The 19,830-nt window shown below is 44.0% G+C and overlaps 1 protein-coding gene across 7 annotated transcripts in view; it reads left to right on the plus strand.

The window, feature by feature from the left end:
* Positions 1 to 19,830, plus strand: part of LOC140713905 (zinc finger protein 385D-like) — a 677,526-nt gene that overhangs the window by 396,130 nt on the left and 261,566 nt on the right. For 2 of the 7 annotated variants that reach the window (XM_073024566.1, XM_073024565.1), the window contains exon 2: positions 15,078 to 15,220. In XM_073024566.1, coding sequence (XP_072880667.1) covers positions 15,078 to 15,220 — 143 coding nt within the window. Of the gene's footprint in view, positions 1 to 13,476; positions 13,586 to 14,722; positions 14,742 to 14,777; positions 14,945 to 15,077; positions 15,221 to 19,830 lie in introns of those variants that run through there. The other 5 variants (XM_073024571.1, XM_073024563.1, XM_073024569.1 and 2 more) reach the window with 5 other exon arrangements.

Below are 19,830 nucleotides of genomic sequence, written 5' to 3' on the forward strand. Positions count from 1 at the left end.
AAAGTGAGGTCACAGAGTCTCTGAAAGTGAGGTCACAGAGTCCCTGAAAGTGAGGTCACAGAGTCTCTGAAAGTGAGGTCACAGGCTGCAGAGTCAGTTCAGAGGTGAGGCGAGTGAAGCCTGTCCAGGAGCCTGATGGCCACAGGGAAGCCACTGCTCCTGAATCTGGCTGTGTGGGACACCTGCTGCCAGATGATTACAGCTCGAAGAGAGGGAGATGGGGCAATCGCAGGCAGACTGTGTTGAACACCAGCACAATACAGGCTCTTTGTCCCACAATGTTATTCAACCTATTAACCTACTGCAAGATCAATCTAACTCTTCCCTCCTTCATTGCCCTCTATTTTTCTATCATCCATTGCCTATCTAAGAGTCTCTTAAATGTCCCTAATGTATCTGCTTCTGCTACTGCCCCTGACAGCACATTCCACACACCTACCACTCTCAGTGTTAAAAAACCTACCTCTGACATCCCTCTATGCTTCCCTCCAATCACCTTAAAATTCTGCCCCCTGAAACAACCCAGTGACTTTCCACATGGGATGAAGCAACGTGCAGTTCTGATAGTACCGAGTAAACGATCAGCTCCCCAGTGTTATATCCAAGGGCAGAGTCATAGAGAATTGTGTTGTGCTGTCATGTTACATTACCTCATTTCCAGACATTTGTCTTTTCATTAACAAACTTAGCTTTGATGCAAGTTTCAGAGAATTAACCCTAAAATTCAAACCAAGGTCTGTTATAACTACTGAATCAAATGGTTCCTTGAGGTTGTTACAGTCTGGGGTTGTAGAGGGGACAAGCTCCCACTACCTATTAAATGCTCCCAATGACATATGTCTCAAATAGTCTCTGACAACCAAGACCAGCTCCTGACCTTCTCATGTGGCCTAGCTACCAAGTCAGGCGAAACTATTTCTACTGGCAGAAGAAAGGGCAAAGGTGGGTTACTGGTGCCTTAAAACCAGTTGCTTTGGGCAGATGGGTCTTGTTAGCTGTGGTAGGCACCTTATCTAGGAGAAGGAAAGCTCCGATCTGAAACCTCCGCTGCCTTCTGACTATACCCACTCATGGGGAAGGCTTTTGGAGTAAACCCTGAGGAAAAATATGCTGGGTTCAATGCTGACTGGCAACTCCTGTGAAGCTGCTGCTGGCAAACGACATTGGTTTCTGCCACTTCTTTGGATTTAACAGCTGCTTGGAGAGGGCAGCTAGCTGCACGGTCAACATCTCATTCTCCAATTCATACTGCCTTGAGTAGACAGCTAGGATGCAACATGCACGATTGACCTCGATCAGTGGAGGGCCTACTAAATCAAGCTGGTCCGGTAGATAGTTCAGAAAAAGTATCTCCTTTCTAGTTATAAGCTCAAGAGATTCTGCAGATGCTGGAAAACCAGAGCAACGCACACAAAATTCTGGAGGAAGTCAGCAGAACAGGTGGCAAGCCGTCTATGTTTCAGGCTGAGGAAGGACTGGAAAGGAAGGGGGAAGAAGGCAGAATAAGAAGGTGGGGGAAGCTAGCAGGTGACAGGTGGGAGAGGGGAATAAAATGAGAAGCTGGGAGGTGATAGGTGGAAGAGGTGAAAGGTTGAAGAAGACAGAATGTGATAGGAGAGTAGAGTGGACCATGGGAGAGAGGGGCACCAGAGGGAGTTGATGGGTAGGTGAGGAGAAAAGGGGGGGGGGGGGTGAAAGGGGAGCCAGAATGAAAAATGGAAAAAGAGAGAATAAGAAGAGGGCAGAAAAATCGGTTTTTCATCTTCCACGCATGAGGGACATTTGCTTATGCTGTTCACAACTGCGATCTGTACAGTCCATAGTGCCATATGATGTATTTATGTATTTATTTATTTAGAGATATAGTGCGTAGTAGGCCTTCTGGCCCTTCGAGTCACGCCACCCGGCAACCCCACAACCCCGATTAACCCTCACCTCATCATGGGACGATTTGCAATGACCGATTAACCGACCTGGTATGTCTGGACTGTGGGAGGAAACCAGAGCCCCCTGGGAAACCCACACATTCGGCAGGGAAAAGGTACAGAAACTCCTTACAGATGGCACTGGAATTGAACTCTACACTCTGCAACGCCCAGCTAGAACAGTACTGAGCTAATCTTTACGCTGTCGTGGTTTCCATTCGGCCCATCGAGTCTGCTCTGCCGTTCCATCACAGCTGATCCCTAGAGCCCCATTCTCCTGCCCTCTCCCTGTAAACTTCGACAACCTTACTAATCAAAATCCTGTTAACCTCCACTTTAAATGCCCAATGACCTGGCCTTCACAGCTGTCTGTGACCGTGGATTCTGCAGATTCAGCAACCAGTGTGCAAAAGACAACAGATTGTGCAAATGCAAAAAGAAAACCAGATAATGCTAATAATAAATATACAATAAATATCGAGTTGTACAGTCCTTCAAAGTGAGCCCATAGGTTGTGAAATCGGTTCATGGCTGAGGTGAGTGAAGTTCAGGAGCCTGGTGGCTGAAGGGTAATAACTGTTCCTAAACCTGGTGCCGTGGGATGTAAGGCTCTTGTACAACCTTCCTGATGGCAGCAGTGAGAAGAGAGCAAGGCCTATAGAACAAATTTATTCTGGCAGATATCCTTGTAACCATGGGAATATGCCAGCATCCGATTTTAAATGTCTTTTCTTAAACTCTGTGATAATTGCAACTAATTGGTTCAATTATTTCACATGAATGAACCATCGTAGGATTGCTCATGGTAGAAGGATAAAATTCTGAACAGTCAGATTTTACACAGAAATTATAGACATAATTGGCCATTAGATCATTAGACATAGGAGCAGAATTAGGCCATTTGGCCCATCGAGTCTGCTCTACATTCCATCATGGCTGATTTATTATCACTCTCAACCCCATTCTCCTACCTTCTCCCCGTAACCTTTGACATCCTGAATTGAGCCTGGGAACACACTCAGCGTTTCAGGAACAACTTCTTCCCCTTGGTCATTAGATTTCTGAAAGGACGATGAACCCATGAACACTTCCTTACTAATTTATTTCTTTTTTTTGCTCTTTTTTGCACTACTTACTTATTTTATATATATTGTCTATTCTTATTGTAATTGGTGTTTTTGTTACTATTATGTATTGCAAAGTACTGCTGCTGCAAAAACAACTAATTTCATGACGTATGCCATGATACTAAAGTTGAATTTGAGAGCAAATTGAACCATTCAAAATACTGTAATTTGGAGCTTCATGAAAAAAATTGGAGTCCGGTGATAGAGACAGGTGACGAAGGACATCTGGAGTTTTGGCCCCCACTCCGCACTTGCAGGCCACTGAGATGGAGTGTGACGAAGGACATCTGTGAATGTTGGGCTGTCCCAGGTTGGTGGGTCCTGACATGAGACATCTATGTGAGCAGGAGGCACATGGGCTGGTGAGTCAGCGAGCCTGGAGTCCGAAGCCTGTAGTTTGGGGTCCCATTATCTGCCAGTGCAGGGTTGGAACCAAAGGTCTAAGTCCAAAAGATGATTGCAAGTCCAAAATTCGAAGCCCACTGCCTGAAGTCAGGGAAGTGGTGTCCCAGTCGGCCATCCTGTCCGTGTGTGGGTGGGTGGGTGGGAGGGAGGATTCAAAGGGGGAGAAGGACTTGTTTTGCTGTTGTTGTCTGGTTGCTTGTTGTGTTCAGTTTTGTAATCTTGTTACTGAACTCACCAGCGTTAGGGCCTCTGACTTCCGAGGCCTAGTCACCTACTGGTTCCCTTGTTCCAAGCTAACCCAACACTCTGCATGAAGAAGCAACCTTCTAACTTTCAATATGGTTCTTTCAAATAACAAGAAGAATGGTATTCCTTTTGAAGGAAGTGGAAGGGCAGGAGCAGCAGTGGTTGCCTGGCTGAGGGTGACACCCATGATGGGTTGATCCAGCTCAGTAGGTGCAAAGACAACTGGTTTTGGATGACTCAGTTCCCTAACACCCCTAACGGTATCCTGACCACGCTGCCCCAAGCAACAGCAACAGTCTCTGTAACCCCAGCTTCGACTTCTTGTCTCACTGGCTAATTGCCTGTCACCATAAAGGCAATATGTGTGGCGCGTGGCCAGGTGGTTAGGGAGTTCGACTAATGACCTGAAGGTCGTGAGTTCGAGCCCAGCCGAGGCAGCGTGTGTGTCCTTGAGCAAGGCACATTGCTCCAGTTTACCCAGCTGACAAACGGGGTACCAGCAAAAAAAAATGCTGGGGGTCAACCTTGTGATAGACTGGCGTCCTATCCGGGGGGGGGGGGGGGGGAGTCTTGTACTCTCAGTCGCTTCGCGCCACATAAGCACTGGCCTGATGAGCCACAAAGGCTCAGGACACGACTTTGACTTTGATAAGGGCAATATAAAGGAAGCAGAAAGAGGCAACAGAGGAAGAATGAAATAAAAACAGGCATGCTGGAGGTACTGGAGGGAGAAAAGAGAACGGCATTTTAATGATCTTTCATTAGAACTGGAAAACTGTGAAAACAAGGGTGTCTAGAGAGAACAAAGAGGGTGACAAGGATGCTGACAGGTTACAGATGGTGTAAATATTGTCATTTAAGCAAGGAAGGTGAAGGGTTGTTAAACATATCTGGAGTGAAGAGATGTAGACTTAGGGAGATGAGTGAGGAGAGAGGACAGGCGAGAGAAAGGCAAACAATTTAAAATTGGGATTCGGCACAAACCAGAACCCAAATCAGATAGTTAGAACATTGATCAGAGAACATAGAACACAGATCATAGAACATAGAACATTGATCAGAGAACATAGAACACAGATCACAGAATGTAGAACATAGAACATTGATCAGAGAACATAGACCACAGAACACAGATCATAGAACATAGAACATTGATCAGAGAACATAGACCACAGAACACAGATCATAGAACATAGAACATTGATCAGAGAACACAGAACATAGACCACAGATCACAGAACATAGAACGTTGATCAGAGAACATAGACCACAGAACACAGATCATAGAACATAGAACATTGATCAGAGAACACAGAACATAGACCACAGATCACAGAACATAGAACGTTGATCAGAGAACATAGACCACAGAACACAGATCATAGAACATAGAACATTGATCAGAGAACATAGACCACAGATCACAGATCATAGAACATAGAACATAGAACATTGATCAGAGAACATAGACCACAGAACACAGATCATAGAACATAGAACATTGATCAGAGAACACAGAACACAGATCACAGAACATGGAACATGGAACATAGAACACAGAACACAGATCACAGAACATAGAACAGTATACCACAATACGAGCCCTCCGGCCTATGATGTGATGTCGACCTTTTAACCAAGTCCACAATCAATCAAACCTTTCAATTCTACACAGCTCAGAACCCTCCATTTTTTTTTACATCCTTATGCCTATCCAAGAGTCTCTGAAATGTCCTAATCTATCTACCACACCACTCTCTGTGTAAAAAACATACCTCTTACATGTCCTCTAAACTCTCCTCCTATCATCTTACATGAAAATCCTTTGGTATTGGCCTTTGCTGCCCTGGGAAAAAGGTGGTGGCAGACCATACTATGCCTCTCATAATCTATTCACCTCGCTCCAAAGAGAAAAGCTCACTCAAACTTTCCTCAGGAGACTTGCTCTCTAGTAAATCTCCACTGCACCCTCTCTGATCCAGGCAGCATCCTGGTAAATCTCCTCTGCACCCTCTCTAATCCAGGCAACATCCTGGTAAATCTCCACTGCACCCTCTCTAATCCAGGCAGCATCCTGGTCAATCTCCTCTGCACCCTCTCTAATCCAGGCAGCATCCTGGTAAATCTCCTCTGCACCCTCTCTGATCCAGACAGTATCCTGGTAAATCTCCACTGCACCCTCTCTAATCCAGGCAACATCCTAGTAAATCTCCACTGCACCCTCTCTGAATTTTCCACAACTTCTCTACAAGGAGATAACCAGAACTGAACACAAGTTGAAGGAAATAACCAACAGGTCAAGTAGCATCCGTGTGGTGAATCTGGTTCATCCGTGTGGTGAATCTGGTTCATCCGTGTGGTGAATCTGGTTCATTCGTGTGGTGAATCTGGTTCATCGGTGTGGTGAATCTGGTTCATCCGTGTGGTGAATCTGGTTTATTCGTGTGGTGAATCTGGTTCATCCGTGTGGTGAATCTGGTTTATTCGTGTGGTGAATCTGGTTCATCCGTGTGGTGAATCTGATTTATTCGTGTGGTGAATCTGGTTCATTCGTGTGGTGAATCTGGTTCATCGGTGTGGTGAATCTGGTTCATCCGTGTGGTGAATCTGGTTCATCCGTGTGGTGAATCTGGTTTATTCGTGTGGTGAATCTGGTTCATCCGTGTGGTGAATCTGGTTTATTTGTGTGGTGAATCTGGTTCATCCGTGTGGTGAATCTGGTTTATTCGTGTGGTGAATCTGGTTCATCCGTGTGGTGAATCTGGTTTATTTGTGTGGTGAATCTGGTTCATTCGTGTGGTGAATCTGGTTCATCCGTGTGGTGATTCTGGTTCATTCGTGTGGTGAATCTGGTTCATCCGTGTGGTGAATCTGGTTTATTCGTGTGGTGAATCTGGTTCATCCGTGTGGTGAATCTGGTTCATTCGTGTGGTGAATCTGGTTCATCCGTGTGGTGAATCTGGTTCATCCGTGTGGTGAATCTGGTTCATCCGTGTGGTGAATCTGGTTCATCCGTGTGGTGAATCTGGTTTATTCGTGTGGTGAATCTGGTTCATCCGTGTGGTGAATCTGGTTTATTTGTGTGGTGAATCTGGTTCATCCGTGTGGTGAATCTGGTTCATCCGTGTGGTGATTCTGGTTCATTCGTGTGGTGAATCTGGTTCATCCGTGTGGTGAATCTGGTTTATTCGTGTGGTGAATCTGGTTCATCCGTGTGGTGAATCTGGTTCATTCGTGTGGTGAATCTGGTTCATCCGTGTGGTGAATCTGGTTCATCCGTGTGGTGAATCTGGTTCATTCGTGTGGTGAATCTGGTTCATCCGTGTGGTGAATCTGGTTTATTCGTGTGGTGAATCTGGTTCATCCGTGTGGTGAATCTGGTTTATTCGTGTGGTGAATCTGGTTCATCCGTGTGGTGAATCTGGTTCATCCGTGTGGTGAATCTGGTTCATCCGTGTGGTGAATCTGGTTCATTCGTGTGGTGAATCTGGTTCATCCGTGTGGTGAATCTGGTTCATCCGTGTGGTGAATCTGGTTCATTCGTGTGGTGAATCTGGTTCATCCGTGTGGTGAATCTGGTTTATTCGTGTGGTGAATCTGGTTCATCCGTGTGGTGAATCTGGTTTATTCGTGTGGTGAATCTGGTTCATCCGTGTGGTGAATCTGGTTCATCCGTGTGGTGAATCTGGTTTATCGGTGTGGTGAATCTGGTTCATCCGTGTGGTGAATCTGGTTTATTCGTGTGGTGAATCTGGTTCATCCGTGTGGTGAATCTGGTTCATCCGTGTGGTGAATCTGGTTCATCCGTGTGGTGAATCTGGTTTATTCGTGTGGTGAATCTGGTTCATCCGTGTGGTGAATCTGGTTCATCCGTGTGGTGAATCTGGTTCATTCGTGTGGTGAATCTGGTTCATCCGTGTGGTGAATCTGGTTCATCCGTGTGGTGAATCTGGTTCATTCGTGTGGTGAATCTGGTTCATCCGTGTGGTGAATCTGGTTTATTCGTGTGGTGAATCTGGTTCATCCGTGTGGTGAATCTGGTTTATTCGTGTGGTGAATCTGGTTCATCCGTGTGGTGAATCTGGTTCATCCGTGTGGTGAATCTGGTTCATCCGTGTGGTGAATCTGGTTTATTCGTGTGGTGAATCTGGTTCATCCGTGTGGTGAATCTGGTTTATCCGTGTGGTGAATCTGGTTCATCCGTGTGGTGAATCTGGTTCATCCGTGTGGTGAATCTGGTTCATCCGTGTGGTGAATCTGGTTCATTCGTGTGGTGAATCTGGTTCATCCGTGTGGTGAATCTGGTTTATTCGTGTGGTGAATCTGGTTCATCCGTGTGGTGAATCTGGTTTATTCGTGTGGTGAATCTGGTTCATCCGTGTGGTGAATCTGGTTCATCCGTGTGGTGAATCTGGTTCATCCGTGTGGTGAATCTGGTTCATTCGTGTGGTGAATCTGGTTATCTGAAGTTGTTGAAGCTCACAGTGAGTGAAGAAATGACACATGACTGCAAGAAACTGCAGAGAGTTGTGGATGCAGTTCAGTATCACAGAAACCAACCTCGATCTTCAGTCCCACGTTAATCTTTTTTGATTTTCCATCAAGTTGCACTTCAACTCTATTCCACACAAATGATAGAGAAAATTTGCAGTTAGTAGGATAGAGTAGAGGAGGAACGGGGGGCAAAATCAAAAAGGGTGATGAATACAGGACTGAAGGTGTTATATTTGAATGCCCACAGTAGGCAGAATAAGGTAGATGATCTTGTAGAGATTGGCAAGTATGACATTAGGGGGCTTAAAGTAAAGGAACCCTTAGGAGATAGTGATCATAATATTCACCCTGAGAGAGAGAAGATAAAGTCAGATATATCAGTATTACAGTGGAGCAAAGAGAATTACAGATGAATGAGTGAGGAGCTGGCCAAAGTTGATTGGAAGGGGATACTAGTAAGGATGATGGCAGAACAGGAATGGCTGGAGTTTCTGGGGGCAAATCAGAAGATACAGGGTAGATACATCTCAAAGAAGAAGTATTCTAAAGGCAGGTTGATGCAACAGTGGCTGACAAGGGAAGTCAAAGACAGCATAAAAGCAAAAGAGAAGACAGACAATATAGCAAAAATCAGTAGGAAATTAGAGGACTGGGAATCATTTAAAAAAATACAACAGAAGGCAACTAAAAAACCATAAGGACAGAAAAAATGAAATAAGAAGTAAAGTTAGCCAATTATATTAAAGGGGATACCAGAAGTTTTTTCAGGTATATAAAGGGTAAAAGAGAGGCGTGAGTAGATATTGGACTACTGGAAAATGATACTGGAAGGTAGTACTGGGGGAAAAGGAAATAGCTTCCAAATTCAATAAGTATCTTGCATCATTCTTCATTGTGACACCAGCAGAATGCCAGAAATTCGAGAGTGTCAGAGAGCAAAAGTGAGTGCTGTACTATTACTAAAGAGAAGTTGGTTTGGAAGCTGCAAGATGTGAAGGTAGATACGTCACCTGGACCAGGTGGTCTACACCCCAGGGTTCTGAGAGAGGTGGCTGAAGAGTTTGTGGAGACATCAGTAATGATCTTTTGAGAATCACAAGAGTCTGGAATGGTTCTGGAGGACTGGAAAATAGCAAATGTCACTCCACCCTATAAGAAGGGAGGGAGGCAGAAGAAAATATATTATTGGCCAGTTACTCTGACTTCATTGATTTGAAAGATGTCAGAGCCCATTATCAATGAGGAAACACGAGGAAATCTACTGATGCTGGAAATTCAAACAACACACACAAAATGCTGGTGGAACACAGCAGGCCAGGCAGCATCGATAGGGAGAAGTGCTGTTGACGTCGGCAGTGCTTCTCCCTATAGATGCTGCTTGGCCTGCTGTGTTCCACCAGCATTTTGTGTCCATTATAAGGTTTCAGGGTACTTGGAGGCAAATGATAAAGTATGCTAAACTCAGCATGGTTTCCTTGAGGGGAAATCTTGTCTGACAAATCTGTTGGAATTATTTGAAGAAATAACAGGCAGGATAGAATTGGTGGATGCTGTGGACTTAGGTTTTCAGAAGGCCTTTGAAAAGATACTGCAAATGTGGTTGCTTGACAAGATAAGAGCCCGTGATATTACCAGAAAGATACTAGCATGGATAGAAGATTGGATAACCAGAAGGAGCTCAAAGGTGGGAATAAAGGGGTCCTTTACAGGTTGGCTGTTGGTGACATCTTCTTCTCACATTACATGTCAATGATTTGGATGATGCAATTGATAGCTTTCTGGGCAAGTATACAGATGATACAGAGATAGGTGGAGGGGCAGGTAGTGCTGAGGAAGCGAGGAATCTGCAGTTAAATTGAGAGAATGGGTAAAGTAGTGGTAGAGGGGAAGTGCACGGTCATGGTCTTTGGTAGAAGCAATAAAAACATAGACTATTTTCTAAACAGGGAGAAAATTCAGAAATCAGAGGTGAAAAGGGACTTGGAAGTCCTCGTGCACAGTTAGAATTCATTTCGAGAGGACTAAAATATAAAAGTGAAGGTGTAACGCTGAGGCTTTATAAAGCATTGATCAGACCACGTGGGGTATCGTGGGCAGGTTTGGGCTCCTTATCTCGGAAAAAAATGCGCTGGCATTGGAGAGAGTCGAGTGGAGGTTCACAAGAATGAAAGGAGCATTTATTGGCCCTAGGCCAGTACTCACTGGAGTTTAGAAGAATGGGTGTTGGGGGTCTCATTGAAATCTATTGAACGTTGAAAGACATAGGTAGAGTGGATGTGGGGAAGATGTTTCCAATAGTGGGTGAGTCTAGGACCAGTGAGTACAGACTCAGAATAGAGGACATCACTTTAGAACAGAGATGAGGAGCAATTTCTTTAGCCAGAGAGTGGTGAATCTGTGGAATTCATTGCCACAGACATCTGTGGAGACCAAGTCATTTGTTATATTTAAAGTGGAGGATGATAGTTTCTTGATTCATCGGGGCTCAAAGATAATGGGATGAAGGCAGGAGATTGAGGTTTAGCGGGATAGTAAATCAGCCATGATGGAATGTTGGAGCAGAATCGTTGGGCCGAATGGCCTAATTTGCGCCCATGTCTTGTGGTACCTCAGTGAAACAAAGGATGAAGTGACCATAAGAAATAAGAGAATTTAGCCATTTGGCCCACCACGTCAGCTCTATAGGATTGAAAAGAGCAGTCATAGAAACTTTAACAGATGAAAAATTACAGATGTTATAGGAGCTTGGAATAGTTGTTGTTTGGTATGTATTCACTGACAGGGCATAGAAAAGGAGGCTGTTGTTTTGACAGAAATAATCCTCAGTAATTCCTTCACAAGAATGCCCAGAGAGATAGAAGTATTGCAAAGCTTGCATTTCTTTTAAGTTGGATTAAAAGGAACTTCTTGTAAAACTGTTACACTGAGTTTCTTAGCAACCAAAGATCTATTTCAGACCAAAAGACCACAAGATTTGATTTGATTTGCTCACTCAAAAATTTATCCAGTCCTATTGACCTTCACTCATCTGGGAGATGAACCTGAAAGAGAGAGAATCTAGTTCTCTGTTGATGGAGGTTCTAGAAGTCTTTTCTGAGGCTGAACTCAGAGATCTGTGTACAGTTTTGGTTACCCTGTATTGGAAAGATGTGGTTAAACCAGAAAGTGTGCAGATTTACAGGGAGGTTGAGGCCTGAGTTAAAGGGAAAGGTTGACCAGACTAGGTTTTTATTCTGCAGAACATAGGAGAAATGAAGAGTGACTTTTATGGAAGTGTTTAAAATGATGAGAGGCACAGACTAGGTAATGCTAACAGTCTTTCCCCCAGGGTAAGGAAATCCCAAACTAGGGACAGAGATTTGGGGAGAAGGAAATTATTTAAAAGGGACACGAGGGGCAACTTTTTCACACAGAGGGTGGTGTCTGTCAGTGACTATTCATCAAACAGTGGCTAGTCCAAGCTCTCAATGTCCAGCAGCGCCTTGTGATCATTAAAAAGGCATAAAGAGCAAACTATTACACCTTTGTTTGGCACCCGAGAGGCCGCTGCATCACGATCTTAGCAGAACAATCACCTGGTTTCACTTATCGCCTGCCAGCTTTTGCCCCCTTCCTCTCCCCCACCTTCTTATTCCAGCTTTTGCCCCCTTCCTTTCCCGTGCTGAAACCTCGGCTGCTTGTTCCTCTCCACAGATGCTACCAGACTTGCTGAGTTCCTCCAGCGTTTGTATGTGTTGCTCTGGATTTCCAGCATCTGCAGAATTTTTAATGTCCTCTTTCTCCCCAAAGGATATCTTGAAATTGGTGTCTCGTGTTATCACAGCCTGGTGTGGAAACACCAATGCCCAAGCATCAGAATCAGGTTTGATATCACTGGCATTTGTAATGAAATTTGTTGTTTTGAAGCAGCAGTACAATGAAAATTAACTTAAAGAAGTAGTGCAAAAAGAGAGGAAAAATACTGAGGTAGGAGATACAGAAGCCTGAAGGCACACACTCAGCGATTCAGGAACAGCTTCTTCCCCTCTGCCATCCGATTCCTAAATGGACATTGAACCCATGAACACTACCTCATTTTTTAAAATATATAGTATTTCTGTTTTTTGCATGATTTGTAATCTATTCAATATACATATACTGTACAAAGTATACTAAATAAGATTTATTTATTATTATTATTTTTCTTCTACATTATGTATTGCATTGAACTGCTGCTGCTAAGTTAACAAATTTCATGTCACGTGCCGGTGATAATAACCTGACTCTGAATCTGACTCTGTATTGTCCGTTCGGCAATCTGATGGTGGAAGGGCAGAAGCTGTTCCTGAAACACTGAGTGTGTGTCTTCCTGTACCTCCTCCCTGATGTTAGGAATGAGAAGAGGGCATGTCCTTGGTGGTGGGGCCCTCAATGATGGATGTCGCCATTTTGAGCATCGCCAGTGCTGGGGAGGCTAGTGTCCGTGATGGAGCTGGCTGAGTTTACAACTCTCTGCAGCATTTTCCGATCCTGTGTAGTGGCCCCTCCGTACAGACAGTGATGCAGCCAGTTAGAATGCTCTCCACTCCAGATCCAAATCAGCACAAAACAAACCACAATAAGATAAGGAATGCAATAATAATTTAAAAACACAGTAAATATATAAGATAGCTTATATACATAAATTGATTGTATGTCCATAAGTAGACGCTAGGACAGGAAATGATAAAGTAGTGGTGGTTGGGGGGTGCGGAGGGGTGGGTTAGTGGGTGGAGGTGTTGATCAGCTTTACTGCTTGGGGAAAGGAACTGTTTTTGGGTCTGGTGGTCCTGGCATGGATGCTACGTAGCCTCCCCTCTGATGGGAGTGGGACAGACAGTCCACGAGCAGGGTGGGTGTCCCTGTGAAGGAGACTGGAAGACCATCATTTAGTATTAATTTGCATTTAAATGGCATTTTTGCACAGAAACCCCACAAGAATGAATGATGTGTGAAAGGGAATATGACACTGATGCAACAGTGAAGGCATGAATGGCTTCTGAGATGAGAAACCTTAGCTTTATAATTCCTTCAGAGTCACCTTATGTGCAGTCACTCCTGTGCCTAGCATCCCTTTCTAGACATACAATCAATCTATGTACTGTATATAAGCTATCTTATGTATCTCTATTTATTGTGTTGTTTTATTATTGTGTTTTTCTTTGTGCTGCATTGGATCTGGTGTAACAATTGTTTCATTTTCCCCTACACATGCGTACTGGGTGCCACTGGAGCGTTAACAGTTAGCGTGACCCTATCACAGCTGGAGGCAGTCCAGGCTTTGGAGCTCGAATCTGGAGCCGTCTGTAAGTGAACACATGGGTTTCCTCCGGGTGCTCTGGTTTCCTCCCACAGTCGAGAGATGCGCCGGTGAGTAGATTAATTGGTCATTATAAATCGTCCCATGATTAGGCGAGGGTTAACTCAGTGAGTTGCTGGGCAGTGCGGTCTGTTGGACTGGAAAGGCCTGTTCTGCTCTCTATCTCTCAATAAATAAATACAAATGAATGACATTAGCCAATCTTGAATCTTGAATCACAGCCAGACAGACCTCAGGGTAGTTGTTCTCACAGTAGAATAGGTGATGTTTCAGTAACATTAGAACCTCGTCGTTCACTGAGTGCGAAATGTAATTATTTTGCAACCTGCCTTCGCACAAAAGCGTACATCCAGTTGATATTTAACAAGCTGTGTGTCTGGACATGTGGCAAGCATATTTTGACAAACGCATGCTCTAATTTAAACTGTATTGTGATGCAAATGACAATAATACTATTATAAAAATATGTGTCATTAATACGATGAAACCATCAGAAATGGGAGCAGAATTAAGCCATTCAGCCCATCGAGTACGCTCCGCCATTGTACCGAGGCTGATTTATTATCCCTTTTAACCCCATTCCCCTTTTCCCCCGTAACCTTTGATACCCTGACTAATCAAGAACCTATCAACCTTTTCTTTAAATATACACAGTGACTTGGCCTCTGCAGTTGCTGTGATAATGAATTTCACAATAGTAATCCGTATTACCAAGAGGAGAAACAATAACAGTGCAGTCAGCTGGACAAATCACCACTTACATAAGAGCCCCGAGTTGTGGTTAAAAAAAAGACCATCACATTTCAATGTTAGTATCTCCTGGAGAGCAACCAACATTATTTTACACTCCACTGGCCACATCTCTGGAATGAATATTGTTCACTTATGCAGTGGTTCTTCTTTAAAATCATTCCTTTGACTGAATCACTTTGAATTAATGTTAAAACGTGAATACTCTGACAATGATTTAAACGACTGAGTTATTGGGTGCATTTCTCTTTTCTATTGCTGACAGCTGAGGGAGAGCCGGTACTGTGCCTTGTGGCAAAAATACAAACAAATTGATGGTTTTTACAGCGTTTTGTAAACACACAGCAGCTCATTAGTATGCATTGTGATTTCTTAGCTCATTTGCATACTTTTCCCACAGAACGTAAAGCCTCATTTTAATGGGATCATCGGACTTGGAATCGCTCCTACTATGAGGTCTGGGATAGTGAGCAGCCACTGTAGCTTTATCAGCAGAGCAGCTTGCCTGTCAGTCTGTCCTGAATGACTTATGCTCCTCTGAGCACACCCATCCAAAATATTTTATTTTTCTCTGGTCCGTGGATTAATCAGCCATGGAAGACTGTCAGTGAGATTATTCATTCTCTGGCGCACTTGATAGCTGCAGAAAGATGGCCGTGGTGTGTGCTTTCTGAAACAGTTTCTCAGATTTCTTTCCCGGCCTTGGCTGCTGTCTTTAGTTTGACGCACAACGCAAGAATAAGGCATCACAAATCACCAAAGTAAAGGTTGACTTGTCTCTCTTTCCCACAGGCGGTACATGCCAGAGCGGCGCGCTTCCTGCCTTAATGCGGCCCCCAGTCCATGCCATGCAGCCTTCCCTGGATGTTAAACCATTTCTGCCATTCCCGTTGGACACCGCATCTGCCGTCAGTCTTTTCCCTAATTTTAATGCGGTGAGTTCTTTCTTTGTACTCTTTGCTATTGGCCAGAGTCGCCTTTAAGGGACCTGGGTTTGAGAGGCGTGAACGTTTTCCAGTACCTGCTGAGTGTGTGTAAGATGAAGAAAGAGGTGGCATGATTTTAGAAATTGTCTGTTGGAAAGGAGTTTGTGTTCTCAATAATTATGAGGCCATATCTCATTTTGGTTTTGTGTAAACACCATTTGGTGCAGCCACTGTCGTCATGGAACCTGCGGTCATTAGTTCTAGACTTCATTACATCATAAATATTGTTACCTACCTACTTACCGATGTCATTATTACTAATATGTACCAATTATATTCTAGGTTCCAGATAACCTCCCACTTCCTATGGGAACCATAATATTCATTGCTGTATATTTTTTGACTTTCTTGAAAGTGTAGGTTGCATTGAAATTTCCGTCTGCCACCAATGTGTAAGCAACACTGCTATTATGTACATTGATTTACTGAGTGCAAAATACCTTTTCACAACTTGTCAAAGATGCTTGTGCTTTTTGACACGTTGTAGCCCTGAGACAAACTTTTTGTAACACTTAATGCAAATTATTTCATGTTAGGATTAAAACCAGAAACAGCATTCTCAGCACCTCTACAGAATTTCCCCCAGTGCTGGTGATATTCTGGGCTGTCACAGCAACATAGAGGTTAACGCAGTCACTTTACAGCACCAGCAGTCACCGACTGGGATTCCATTCCCTCTGTTGTCTGTAAGAAGTTTGTGGGTTTCCTCTGGGTGCTCTGGTTTCCTCCCACAGTCCAAGGATCTCCGGTTAGGGTCAGTGAGGGGGGGGGGGGGGGAATGCTATGTTGCTTCCGGAAGCCAGCTGGTGTACTATCAGTCTCCTCATGTCACTTTATAGACATACAATCAATCTATGTATAGAAGCTATGTTATGTATTTATATTTATAGTGTGCTTTTTTAGTACTATTGTTGTGATCTTTATAGAGTCATAGAAAAATACAACACTGAAACAGGCCCTTCAGTCTAAATAATCAGTGCCAAACCTTTTGAAATGCTGAGTCCCATCGACCTGCACCCTGACCACAGCCCTTCACATCCATGTACCCATCCAAACTTCTCTTAAACATTGAAATGGAAATCACATCCCACACTCCCAGCACCCTCAGGTTCCCCTTAAACATTTCACCGTTCACCCTTAATCCATGAACTCTAGTTGTAGTGTCACCAAAGCACAGTGGAAAAAACCTGCTTGCATTTACACTATCTGTACCCCTCACAAGGTTTCAAAGATTCATTTTATTGTCAAGTATGCATGTACAGTACTACTCTAATATCGGTCTTCTCTAGATAGCCATGAAATACAGAGAAGGGAAGAGACATCAACCCCTCCCTGCATGAAAAAGGAAAAGAAACAAAACTCACAAACTCCAAGCCCCTCACCACCTCCCTTGCACAAAGCTAACAGATTGTCACAGAAAATGGCAGCTGTAACATCAAACTCCAAATGCCCAATCCCCTCCCTTGCAAAAGAAAACAGTGATAACATCAAAGCCCCAACCCCTCCCTCGCAAAAAACAGTGACAATAGCATCAAACTCTAACCTATTCAATCTTTCCTTATAACTCAGGTCCTTCAAATCAAATCAAATTTAATTATCATTCAAGCCATTCATAGATACAGCTGAACGAGACAGCATTCCTTTGGGACCAAAGTGCAAAACATTCAAAAATAGCGAGTAACAGTCCTGGAAACATCCTTGTAAATTTTCTCTGCACTTTTTCAATCTTATTTGCATCTTTCCTGTAGGTAGGTGACCAAAACTGCACACAGTACTCCAAATGAGGCCTTATACAATTTCAGCATAACATCCCATCTCCTGTACTCAGTGTGTTTATGTTTCTTCTATGTTTTTCTCGGTGCCGCATTGGATCTGAACAAACAATTATTTCGTTCTCCTTACACCTGTGTGCTGGAACTGACATTAAGCAATCTTGAATCTCGAAGGATGGCGAGACTTGCGGGCTGCTGCCAGCTCATCCTTGCACTGAGTTGGTTATCGATGCAGACAACGATTTCACTGCATGTTTCAGTGTTTCGATGTGCACACGACAAAGGAAGCTAATTTCTTTCATCTCTATCAGGTCAAGATGGAAACAAAAGTCAGGTATTGCCCAATATTATGCCAGTAAATTTTTGAAATAATTGAACACAATTATTGTCAAACAACCTGACTGCCAGTAAACTAGCTGTGGAGGCATGTATCTTTGTATATTAATTGCTGTTGAAGATGGGAAAAAACTTAGCTTTTTAAAGAGCTTTCTCTTTCTACTTTTTTTTCTAATTACTGCCATCATGCATTTTTCATTGCTCTCTTAATCAGCTAGGAACTGACTCTCCACAATTGTTTATCTTCATTCAGTCGTTGTACAGCCCATTAATGATCCTTTAATCTCGAACTACAGAGGAATTTACATTTACAAAAGCTGTTTAAGTATATCTAAAGTACGTAGCTGCTAATTGAAGCACTCCTGAATAGCAACCAGATTCCGATTCAGGTTTGTCACATGTACATCGAAACATACAGTGAAATGTGTCATTTGTGTTAACAAGCAACACATCTAAGGATGTGTTAGGGCACTCCGTGAGTTTCGACACACACTCTGGCACCAACATCGCATGTCCACAATGTTCAGCAGAACAACACAAGCAATAACAACATCAACAGAATAAAACAAGACAAAAAACAGTAACACAAATCCCTTTCCCACCCTCCCACTCATTCACACACACAGTCAGGCCTCCCACCCTAGGACATGCCACCATCGGCCCTCCAGTCCTTGGCCCCACACTCTCAGACTCACAGATAGTTACAAGTTAACTACAGCAAGCTGTCAAGCAAACCTCCATGTGCAAGGGTGTGCATACTGAGCAGTTACCACATCATCTGGATCATCGTACAGCACTACAGCACAGATACAGGCCATTTGGCCCATCTAGCCCAAGGGTTCCCAACCTGGGATCTTTATATCCCTTGGTTAATGCCATGGGTCTGTGGCATAAAAAAGGTTTTGGGAACCCCTGTCACACAGTCATAGGGTCATAGAACACTACAGCACAGATACAGGCCTTTCAGCCCATCTAGTCCATGCCGAACTGTTATTCTGCCCTGGCCTATTGGCCCGTACTCAGACCATAGCCCTCCCACCCATGTACCTATCCAAACTAAGTGTTGAAATCAACCCCACATCCACTGGCAGCTCATTCCACCTTCTGAATGAGGCAGTGTCTAGCTCTTGTTCCTCTTAAACTTTTCAGGTTTCACCCTTTACCCATGATCTCTAGAGTGATGCCATCTGTAGTTTAGCCATCTGGTATGAAGCCCCTAGTCGGGACGCCCGTAGCAGTAAGGTCAAGGTGGTGGGGGTTCCAGACAAAGTGCATTCCAACCAAGACCTCAACGGTGGAGCTGGTGGAAGATGATGTCACATCACAATGACAGTGAAGGGTTTGCATTTGTCTTCCATTCCATGACGCTGGGTCCTGACTCCAGTCTGTTTAGTGGCTGCCCATGCATCAGCCTCCACGCATTAAATCAAGCTACGCAAAGGCGTTCTTCGTGAAGGCAACTCGGCCTTAGGAGAACATCATATTTAACTCAAGTGACTGTACTACTAGCTTTGGTCTCACCTGACCTCAGTGAAAATGTCTGCTTGCATTTACCCTGCCAGTAACACTCATAATTTTACACACCTCTATCAAATCTCCCCTCGTTCTCCGATGCTCCAGGAAGTGAAGTCCTAACCTGTTCAACTTTACCCAGTAACTCAGGAGTTAGGTTTGTTGCGTGAGTCCTGAAGCCCCATCCTGAGGTGCTTCATCTTTGACTTAACTTGTACGTAAAGTGCGCTCTCTGGACACGTAATTAGGCACCTCTTCTAACACGTGGTTATTTGAGTTACTGTTGCCTTCCTGTCAGCTTGAACCAGTTTGGCCATGCTTCGCTGGCCTCTCTCACTAACAAGGCATTTTTATCCTCAGACTGATGCTCACTGAATGTGTTTTTTCTTGTTTTTCACATCATTCTCTGTAAACTCTAGAGACTGTTGTGTTTGAAAATCCCAGGAGATCAGCAGTTTCTGAGATACTCAAACCACCCCATCTGGCACCAACAATCATTCCCCAGTCAAAGTCACTTAGATCACATTTCTTCCCCATTCTGATATTTGCTCTGAACAACAACTGAACCTCTTGACCATGTCAGCATGCTTTTATGCATTAAGTTGCTGCCACGTGATTGGCTGTTGAGTTATTTGCATTAATGAGCGGGTGCACAGGTGTAATGAAGTGGCCAGTGTGTATCCACAGCTAAAATGGTTTCTCATTCACAGGCTGTGGTGCACATCGGGGTCAGGGCTGACCTCAGGCAGCAAAGCCTGTCTGTGTCAAACACCTTCGGACGAGGCCACCTCAGAGCAATTCATTGAGAGATTTCACACTGTGCAATACTGTCGAAGCAAATTGAAAAGGCTCCCTGTGGCATCGCTTAGACTCTTCCAGGCATATTTTGAACCTGCCTGAAATTAAGTGAATTGTTTAGGAATTGCTAGCTGTGCGCTC

Source organism: Hemitrygon akajei, chromosome 20 (genome assembly GCF_048418815.1).
Source record: "Hemitrygon akajei chromosome 20, sHemAka1.3, whole genome shotgun sequence".
In the NCBI taxonomy this organism is placed as follows: Eukaryota; Metazoa; Chordata; class Chondrichthyes; order Myliobatiformes; family Dasyatidae; genus Hemitrygon; species Hemitrygon akajei.